At 40.4% G+C, this 11,269-nt stretch overlaps 1 protein-coding gene across 1 annotated transcript; it reads left to right on the forward strand.

The window, feature by feature from the left end:
- Positions 1 to 1,382: 1,382 nt before the first annotated feature.
- On the forward strand, positions 1,383 to 11,174 carry LOC105385656. The gene is made up of 10 exons (XM_048624848.1): positions 1,383 to 1,534; positions 1,677 to 1,937; positions 2,731 to 2,850; positions 3,201 to 3,357; positions 3,748 to 3,911; positions 5,271 to 5,331; positions 5,538 to 5,646; positions 9,288 to 9,435; positions 9,839 to 9,999; positions 10,411 to 11,174. Exons 1-10 carry the CDS (start codon positions 1,508 to 1,510, stop codon positions 10,835 to 10,837), a joined length of 1,635 nt encoding a protein of 544 aa, XP_048480805.1. The 5' UTR covers positions 1,383 to 1,507; the 3' UTR covers positions 10,838 to 11,174.
- The last annotated feature ends 95 nt before the right edge of the window (positions 11,175 to 11,269 follow it).

An 11,269-nucleotide genomic window follows, 5' to 3' on the forward strand; every position in this document is an offset into this window, starting at 1 on the left:
CACGGGCTATTTGTGTGCTCCATGTGAGCTCCTTTCTTTTGCGTGCGAGTTTCCCATTTCACTCATTTCAGTAACTATTGTAAACTCGTAACTATTGCTAGGCGCACTGAAGTTCTTAAATATTTGTATACATGTTGAGTTTGTTATAAGAAATCTCTGTTTTTAAAGGCATTTCTATTTATTTTGTAGAAGAAGTATAAATCTGGTAGGTCTAGGTCTAGACTCTAGATAATAACTAAATAATCTACTACAAGATATGGTTAATCTATCAAGGATTTTCAGGCAGCTGAGCTTGGGGGATCGACTTCGGTTTTTTTCCAAAATAGGATGATAGCACTTTTCTAACTGCGACGCGTTTGCTTTGATGTGATGAACTCTCCCCTAGGTTGTGATCGGCGAAACTTTGGCGTCGAAATATCTTTCCAAGTGACTGCCATTTTTGTTCTGGAGTCATGTCTTTTTCTTCATATGTCTCCTTGCTGCCGGTAGGACGGTCCCCCTAAAACAAACAAAAGCATAAGTAGGTACCTATATTAAATCTTGATTTGTGCGATTCTATGTTAAGAAACATAACAACTAGTCACGACCAGATGGAGCTGTTAATAATAACTCCATCTTATTATTGTCCTGAGGTTCCCAGGTTCGATGCCCAGCCGGGTTGCTACATAAGTTAGGTGAAACTTTAGTATACGCACGTCATTTGATCTGGAACGAGACGGATTCTTGAAGAAGTTTGTTATGGACTTCTTCCAAGTTTTAGGACCTCTGAAGCTAGCGAGTTCAGTACTTCCTGTAGGAACATCGCCATTTATAGGCTGTTTTTTATTTTGTGTTTGTAGCGTTGGCTCAGCTACATCATCTTCTTCCTTTATATGAACTTCATTCTGAATATGATGTCCTTCGGGACAAATCATCTTGTTATTTTGGCTATAAATTCCTTCAATAATAATAAAAGTTTATAAATCAATATTATCAAACCGATGTTGTTGTTGGCTCATAGATTTTTTGTTTGAAGTTTTTCGAAAACCGAATTGTATGCGGCCAACCTCGTTTTATTCAAAAGAGGTTCTATTTCTAGACATTATTTTGAGTCGTGTACTTTCCATAGATAGCATAGATTTTAGGCATATAGTGCCACAAACTTATCTGTTCCGGTGAGAGCGAACTAAATTGGTCCATACCTCATAACTAACTTACTAAATGAATTTCATATTGACATAGATTATATGGACCAATTTAGTTCGCTCTCACCGGAACAGATAAGTTTGTGGCACTATAGTCTGTGACAAGTCAGAGAGAAGATAAGTGTTTCCGGTCTAGTCTAGCTCTAGATTGTCTATGTGTATTGTCTTTGGTTGGAAGATTTATTTTAAATAGCGGGAAAAAGTCGAAAAACTTTCTTTTACAATTAGTTTTGTTTGTAAACTGCAAAGTATATTTAGGAATATTGGATTTAAAATTATTAGCAACTTTACTGTTTCTGTTTGTAAAATTACATATTTAAAACATGGCAGCTACAGCTAACCCTAATAAGGTCAGTATCTGTAAATTGTAACCTCTGAGTAAATTGTTACATTACATTACTTATATATGATTTACAAGGAATCAAAAGGAATATAAAAAATCAATCATATCATATAAAGTATTGTATAAAAAAACTCGATTAATTTTCCCAGACTGTCATGGAGTGGTGCAAAGTGTTCCACGCTCAGGGAACAGAAAACTACACCAGTTCTGTTACCTTCATGAAGCAACTCTCAGTTATAGCTATAAGCACCATAACTTACTTGAAGAACTTGGTGCCTGACGACTGCTACACCGTAGAGAACTTTGCCGGGCATAGGCTGAGGATATTGAAGGCGCAATGTGAGGACGAAATGGCTCAATTCTTGAGCTCGGCCCTGACGCATGCTTTCGACGCTTTGGAGAAAAAATACGTAATTATTATCGTCATAACTAACCCACTTTGTTCATAGAAAAGTTATAAGACGTTTTAGCTATTGAACTGTTTTGTGACAAAGAACAATTTGTTCATCGACAGAGAGTAGACTATCATCCTAATCCTAATCCTAACTAATATTATAAATGCGAAAGTTAACTGTGTCTGTCTGTCTGTCTGTCTGTCTGTCTGTTACTCTTTCACGCCAAAACTACTGAACGGATTTGGATGAAATTTGGTATACATACGGTCTAGACCCTGGGAAAGAACATAGGCTACTTTTTATCCCGGAATTCCCACGGGAAAACTTTTTAAGGCGAAGCGAAGCGCGCGGGAACAGCTAGTAGTCTATATAAGCCTTCTCCCTCAGTCGTATAAAATCGTTTAATTCATGATTAAAAATATTCTATCCTAATAACCAAGAGCAGCTAAAGAGATGGGTAGGTATGTATGAGTTACCACTGAGGAAAAAAAACACTACGTTAGGAGTTACTTTCATCATATTTTGACATTTATAAATACCTATAAAAGTATCTCCTTCTTCTTTAATCCCGTTACTCCTCCGAGGAGTCTGGGGCTGACACCAGGCGCTTCCATGCTTCTCTGTCGTGAGCCAGCAAGTTGAGCTCTGGCCACGACTTCCCTTTCTCTTGGGCCTCGCTGTATATGGACCGCTTCCAAGTATGAGCTGATCGACCGGGTCGCCTTTGTATAAAAGTATGCCGTATTTATACAAAACTTTGTAATAACCTTCAAGACTAATATGAAAAAACCTTAATCATCTGTTTCAGCTTCACAAACTAGCGCTATGCTTCTACGAGGACGAGTGCAAGTTGGAAAACCTGATGGAGTACCACATCTTCGAGTACCAGTACACGGCCGGGGGGGTCAGCATGAACGTGCACTCCAAGGTACCGTCATCATCATCATCATCGTCAGCCTATAGCAGTCCACTGCTGGACGTAGGCCTCTCCCAAAGCTCGCCATTGGAGGCGATGTTATATAGCTTTTGTCATCCAATCATTTTACCACAGCCACCTTTCGCAAGTCGCCATCTAGCCCCAATTTACCTAAGAACAAAAAACTAGAGACGATCATACTTATTTTTTCGCAAATCTTCAAAACTCCTAGAACAAAAGTTGTTCAGAATGACCCCCTGAGTCACCCCTTTTCGGCTTAGTAGTTTTATACCCTTTTTGCAACACCCTATATTTAAAGCTTCATCTGGCGTTCAATAAAGCCATATTTAATTCTATTCAAGACGCAAAACAATCAGAAGCAGAGTGTGAAGTGTACATTCGAGGACATCAAGACGCAGACCATGTTCCTGATCCGCGCCTGCATCGTGATGCTGGAGTCCAGCCAGCGCGCGCTGCCGCCCAGAGCGGACATCAGTCTGAGGCTTTATTATAATGATGGTAAGGATTGCTTTGTTTTACCTACTTGTCAACATTCAAATGCTTGCTTGCATATGGTCACGACTGTAATTTCCGAAGGGGTAGTCAGAGGTGACTTGCAAGTATGGCACTTTTTTCGCTGTTCATTTGTACTCACGTTATGTCGCGAACCGTATCGCCGTTTTTGAATGAATACATGCACTTAGGGTACACAATAGTACAAATCTAGAATCCAAACGTGCTGTTTTCCTCATGATGTCTTCCTTCACCGTAAGTTCCAAAGAACTTATTGGTAGGTACCTACTTACATGTCAGTGTCGGAATGGAATACGAACCCGCATCGACTGAGCTAGTACCATTATAGTTAGGTATGTTTTTTTCTATTTTTATCACATTAATTTCCTTCTTCAGACGCGCCAGAAGGCTACCAAGCGCCCGGCTACCGCTGCGACGAGTCCTCTGACCACTTGGAACCCACCGCCGCTCGCGCCATCAAGCTGGGCTGCGTACAGACTCCCTTCCACAAGCTCGTCGCACGCACTTACACTAGGGACGAGATGGATATAGACGCTGTAGTGAGTAGTTTACATCATTACATCAAGCTGGGCTGCGTACAGACTCCCTTCCACAAGCTCGTCGCACGCACTTACACTAGGGACGAGATGGATATAGACGCTGTAGTGAGTAGTTTACATCATTACATCAAGCTGGGCTGCGTACAGACTCCCTTCCACAAGCTCGTCGCACGCACTTACACTAGGGACGAGATGGATAAAGACGCTGTAGTGAGTAGTTTACATCATTACATCAAGCTGGGCTGCGTACAGACTCCCTTCCACAAGCTCGTCGCACGCACTTACACTAGGGACGAGATGGATATAGACGCTGTAGTGAGTAGTTTACATCATTACATCAAGCTGGGCTGCGTACAGACTCCCTTCCACAAGCTCGTCGCACGCACTTACACTAGGGACGAGATGGATATAGACGCTGTAGTGAGTAGTTTACATCATTACATCAAGCTGGGCTGCGTACAGACTCCCTTCCACAAGCTCGTCGCACGCACTTACACTAGGGACGAGATGGATATAGACGCTGTAGTGAGTAGTTTACATCATTACATCAAGCTGGGCTGCGTACAGACTCCCTTCCACAAGCTCGTCGCACGCACTTACACTAGGGACGAGATGGATATAGACGCTGTAGTGAGTAGTTTACATCATTACATCAAGCTGGGCTGCGTACAGACTCCCTTCCACAAGCTCGTCGCACGCACTTACACTAGGGACGAGATGGATATAGACGCTGTAGTGAGTAGTTTACATCATTACATCAAGCTGGGCTGCGTACAGACTCCCTTCCACAAGCTCGTCGCACGCACTTACACTAGGGACGAGATGGATATAGACGCTGTAGTGAGTAGTTTACATCATTACATCAAGCTGGGCTGCGTACAGACTCCCTTCCACAAGCTCGTCGCACGCACTTACACTAGGGACGAGATGGATATAGACGCTGTAGTGAGTAGTGATAATAATAATAATAATTTATTTGCCAATATTTGGGTTACAATTAAATTAGAAGACATATTAGTTACGTTACAAGTTGGCTATTTCAATTTATAGGTGACATAAAATTATTATTATTATAGTGATAATAATAATACCTATGTGGGGATATATCACACACGGCCATCCGACCCTAAGGACCCTGACTGGCGAGCCGACGGTGTAGATCGTTAGCTGGTCAACTCGCGTTGGTGTCCATTAGCGAACTAAACAGTCTACTCTCATCGATGGAGAAGTCATGGCGCGCTTCCAGACCGAGGGTCTGTGTCACCTCACTTCAGCAAAAAGACTGTAGGCTCGCCAGTTCGCCAGATCCACTGGCGGTTTTTTGGACGTACATTTTAAAGAATATCTTTGTTTTTTCAGCCTACACCAAATCCTCCGATGACGACCATCACACAGCGCGACTTTAGTGGTGAACTAGCAGGTTGGTCCTTACAATGTACAATACAATACTTACCTGTATATGTAAAGCTCACAAAACTCAATTTCTTAACTTTGGCGACCACAAAGGTAGGCATTATTATTTATGGCTGAAAAATATTGTCTTCATACAGTACTCGTATATTGTGTTATAAAGTACGGTAGTGGTAGGTATTCGATTTTCAATTCCCAAGCGTGTTTTTCTTACAGGTTCCTTACAGAAGAGCGTCTCAGATGCATCAGAGTTGCAGCTGAACTGTCCGTGCAACAAGTATGAAGATATTGGAGCCTATCAAGCACCCTTGTTGATTACTTGCCAGTAAGTCATACTTATTTGTACTTTTGATAAATAGGTATACAGTTCTCCCATATTAATAATGCGCATGCAAATCTTCGCAAACTGTCGTAGGGTAAACGTACCGGTTTGCCGGCCACTACCCCTTTCCGGCCACTTCGCACATTATTTTGAATAATAGGATAGTATTGAGACATTTCCTTTCTAATTTCGCGCCATTTGACCTGGACGAACATCACGGTTCATAATCCAACGGCATGACCTCGAAATTTGCGAACTGAGCCCTCAGTCACCATTTCAAAATTTGGTGTGTGGATGCGTGCCAAATTTAGCAGAAAAAATAGCAGGTGGATTGATTTTCAGAGGTAAGTTTTTAAGTGTTCCTACTGTTTTATTATTGATTGAATGGGTTTGTGTGTAGTAAAGTATGTTTAATTTCAATATTAAATTGCCTAAACTAACAAACCATTTCATAATTTGTAATATTCTCGGTGGTCGGACAATAGGTTATCGATTTATTTCAAAATCTAGTTTCCGGCCGGGTGGTCGGAAACCGGTATATTGTAGTCATTAAATTCTGCCTATATTGCGGAAACCTTAAATGCACTAACATAGATTCCATTATATTAGTGAACAGCTAGAATTTTGCGAATTGACAACTAGATTCCGGCCGCCAGAATGCCTCATAGTTTCAAAGATATGTTCTTAAAAAAATAACAATGTTTAGCGGCCGATAACCAGTTAAAACAAAATCTGTTTCCGGCCATCGAAATAAGCGGCCGAAAATAGGTAAAAACTACACCTGATTCCGGCCGTCTGAAATAGCAAGCGGCCGAAAATAGGTAAAATTAAACCTGATTTCGGCCATTAGATAATAAAACGGCCGATAATGTTTATCGATGCCAATGCCAAGAGTAGCTAATTTGACTTAAGATTTTAATTTGTTTTTTAAAAACCCTATGAACTACTGAATAAGACTCGTTTTTCTACTGTGAATTAGGTGGCCGATAACCAGTGCACGAAACACCCGAATCATTGAATCCTTACAGCGTTAAACAAAGCACTTGCATTTTGATCCTTGTTCGAAAGAAATAGTAGTCAATATCATGTGACACATAATCGAAAACAATTTGGGCGGCCGGTGGCTGTCAAAGGTCTCAAGGTCAAGATCAGTATTACTTTTGTGGAATTATAAAGAGCTGCAATTACACATCGTTCTTGTTTTTTTTTCAAATGTGAATTTAATTATTTTTGACGACGCCATATTATGAGGCACATTTAAAAATGAAATATACGTCACATTAATAGATTTCACTTTGCCAATAAAGACCACACCCAAAAGACCAAGTTTGTAATTGTAATATTATTGTGAATGGTCAGCGCTCGCTGTACAGTTCCCCAAATTTAATAATGCGCATGCAGATCTTCGCAAATTCTCGTAATCCCGGAAACACCCGAATCATTGAATCGTAAGAGCCTTAAATAGTACACATGCATTTTGCACCTTGTTCAAAAGAAATAGGAGTCAATATCATATGTACATAATCGACAAAAAAATCGGGCGGTCGCCGATCAATCAAAGGGCCGTCTACGGCCGTGGTCAAAGGTGAATTTAATTTCAACTTTAATTATTGTTGACGACGCCTTATTATGAGGCACATTTAAGAATAAAATATATGTCACATTGATAGACTTCACTTTGTAAATAAAGCCACACAGTCATCTTATTCAAATTTAACTCTGCCCATACAATATTATTCCCGACGAATTATTCCAGAATGAATAAATTTAAACGTGGGAAGCCGCTTAAGTCACAAACACGGCAAATGATATTTAATGTCTACCTATATTTCTTAAACGAAGCCAACGTTTTTAAAAGAGACCATGATGGTTATTTAAAAAAAATTCAGGACCGTGTTACAAAAGCAACAGGGATTTCACGACGAACTTTGAGCAACATTTTAAACGAAAAAAAACAGAATCAATCCATGAAATTTTCTACACCGAAAAAAGGAAAGCCTAAAAGTAGATTTCGATTAGGACTTGATGATTTTGACTACTGTGTTATTCGTAACATGATATATAATTTTCAGTTAACGCTCAAAGAACTTCCAACTCTAAATAATTTGAAAAAAAAGTTGATCGAAGCTATTAATTTTAAAGGCTGTGCAGAGACTTTAAGGCTGATCTTGAAAGACTTGGGGTTTAGGTTTCTGAAAACTGATAATAACAGACGGTTACTTATGGAAAAGAATGATATACGTTTAAAAAGGATCAAATATCTCAGAGAAATACAACAGCTGAGGAAGTCAGGTAAAAACATAGTGTTTATGGACGAGTCATACGTGCATACATCCCATACTAAGGGTAAAACTTGGCAAGATAGCAGCAAAAAAGGTGTCAAACAACCCATTTCGAAAGGAGAACGAATAATTATTGTTCACGCAGGCAATGAAAAAGGATTCGTCCCAGGGGCACTAATGCTACATAAATGTGTCGACTCAGAAGGTGACTATCATAAAGAAATAAACGCGGAAACTTATCAAACTTGGGTACGCAATCAATTAATTCCTAACTTGCCTCCTAATAGTGTGTTGGTAATTGACAACGCCCCATATCATAATAAGCTGTCTGTGAAACCACCAAACTCAAATACACCAAAACCACAAATGATAGCTTGGTTACAACAACACAACATTCCGTATGACCCAAAGAAACTGAAACCCGATTTGTATGAAATTATAAAAATGCATAAAGAAAAATACACAGAATTTGCCATTGACCGTATAATGGAGGAACATGGGCATACAATTATACGATTGCCACCATATCATCCCGATTTTAACCCCATCGAAAATATTTGGTCCCAAATAAAGCAATACGTAGCAAAAAAAAAAATTGCAATGACTGTCACCTCGGTAAAAAATTCAATATTAGAAAAAATCGATAATATAGGACCAGAACAATGGAAAAAAGTTTGTGATCATGCTGTTAAATGCGAAGATGAATATAGAAAATTTGACCCAAGAATAGATAGTTTTTCCGATGAAATGATTATTTACACAGGTGATAGCAGTGGGGAAAGTGAAAATGAACAAGAGCATAATGAAAGTTCTGATGATTCTACGATGTCCGGAATAGAGACCTGATTCTGTTTTTTTTGTAATTAAATTGTAATATTATTGTGAAATTATCAGTACGTTTGCATGAAGAAAATGCACTTAACCACTCTATATACATATTTTTTTTGTGGTGTTCGGGACTACGACCGTTGCCGAACAATTACGAAAATTTATATGTGCATTATCAAGATGGGTGAACTGTACCTACTTGAAATGTATGCTAATATTGCTTATGGAAATCTGACTTCACAAACACGCTTTCCATCAAAGTTGTAAAGATGAAGACTACCTAGTTACCCACCTACAGCAGCTCTCTTGCTGGTTTTAGGATTATTAGTTTTTTAGGAGTGTGATCTCAGTTTTTACTTGTTACGCCAAACATATCAGCCAATCAAATCAAATCTAAGTCCACATTCAGAAAGAAAGCTGGAAACCTAAGCGATTACTTCACTTCCTACATAACTAATATTATTTCCCGTGCTTATCAGCGCTGGTTAGGCAAAGCTCTCTTCCTGTATAAGCACCTACCTAACCCTTCCCCAGACACTGTAACACGCTACAACACGCAGCCTGCTTCGGCCTCCTGCCGGCACAAGTAGCGCGCCTCTCACACCACGCGTGCGTGCGCTGCGGCCGCGAGCGACGCCCCACGGACCCGCGCCTCGCCGCCCTCCGCCCGCGCCAGAGAGAGGTACTGTATCTCTGTGTGTGTGTCTGTCGTATCTTGGGGAGCTTAATCGAAAACCTGTAGGTATGTACTAAGAAACCAAAGGTTCAAGATTTTGTGCAGGCCAGTGTACACGTCATCATAATCAGCCAATAACCTAATACCGCTGGACATAAGCCTCTCCTAAACTCTGTACTTGGCTCTGCTCTTGTTTACGAAAGGACCTGCTCATCTAGTCCCAACCCTAAGACATGTACCGTGTGGTGCGGAGGCGTCGAGCCTATGCATCATCATCATCGCCCACTAATAAATCTTCACTGCTGAACATACAAATACGTCTTTCCTAAGAAACCCTCTAATACAATCAATCAATAAAATCATCGACCTACCAGCTTCAACCACTAACATAAATCTCGTTTCCTACCAGTGCCTCTGCATCTTCCGCCGCACCCTGGCTTGGTGCCTGGAAGAACGCACAATGGACGGCGCGAGGCTGGTCGATCGCTTCAGGCTCTCCAACGTGAATGCGGCCAAGCTGATGCGGCTGCTCAACGAATATGAGATCGTGCAGTTTGACGGGGACTCTGAGTAAGACTTTACCATCTAGTTACCTACAGTAATGTTCATTCATTGTTTTGGAATATTTAGGTGTGTCTTACCTTAGATACTGATGGACTTCTTTGCATGCTCATCCGTCAGCATTGGATAATTGATTTCACTTTTCTGACATCAGGTGTGCACTTGTGCAGCCCGTTAGGTCCTAATCAAACTCTTAGAACTACCAAATTGATCGATTGATTGATTGATGGTCCTACCCGGAGACCGATCTGGCACAACTTCTGCCATTTGACCCCAGAAGCAGAGGCAGAGGCAGATGCAGAGGCGTTTGAGGTATACCCTCAAACCTAAATCTTAAAGGAAATTCTAGGCATACAAAGATTTCATAGCTATTGCTAATAGGTATTAATCAAGCTTACTGAGTGTCCACTATCTTTTCAGCCTCGTCACCCCAAGGAAGATCAACCATGACATGCTGCAGCTACAAATCAGCAAATACTTCCAAACCGACGAAAGCAACGTCGGCGACCAACTCTTAGCCGAGACCCTCGCATCACAGGAAAGCCAGCCAGACCCAGTAGGAGACGCCCTTAGCCCCGTGGAAAGAACATCCTTAGAAAATAGCACCAACCTTTACAGAGTCATAGATACCGCTAAAGTTGAAATTATTCCTATGGATGCAGAAGATCCGATGTTACAGCAGTATAGGCAGGCGATACTGTCAGAGGTTGCGGATGGTAATGAGAAGAGAGGTGGTAAGAGGAAGATGAATGCGGTGGACGATGATTTGGTTGAGGAAAGACAGTTGAGGTCTGGCGGGCGGTCGCGCGCAGCCACCGTGGTCAAACGACGCAAAGTTAAGGATTAAAATGCTGTTTTTTGAGGGTTTTATGGGTTTATTGTTACACGTTGATGTTTTTTACGGTACTTTGAAGGTACTTTTGTTGTTTTGTTATTTATAAGCATAATTTATTGCACGTTTTCACGAAGAACTGTGTACATACTTTACCTAATATTTTCAATACTCATGTATTTTTTTATTTGCTACTACCCTAGTAGCTACGTAGTACTTGTGATTGATTTAACGTGCCTATAATTAACTTCTGATGCCTATTGAGTGACCAATTTATAATTACAGTTAAGTATTTACTTTATGTGGTACATAGGCTAGTCAATATAAGTATTAATAAAATGATTTCTAATGATTGGAGTGTTGATTTTCTAAAAGTAATTTTACAGTAAATTCCTACGGGAGGTGAAAGACAAATTATTGCAATCCTTAAACCGAAACATAGGTAGC

The sequence above is a fragment of the Plutella xylostella genome, chromosome 13, assembly GCF_932276165.1.
Source record: "Plutella xylostella chromosome 13, ilPluXylo3.1, whole genome shotgun sequence".
Classification (NCBI taxonomy): domain Eukaryota; kingdom Metazoa; phylum Arthropoda; class Insecta; order Lepidoptera; family Plutellidae; genus Plutella; species Plutella xylostella.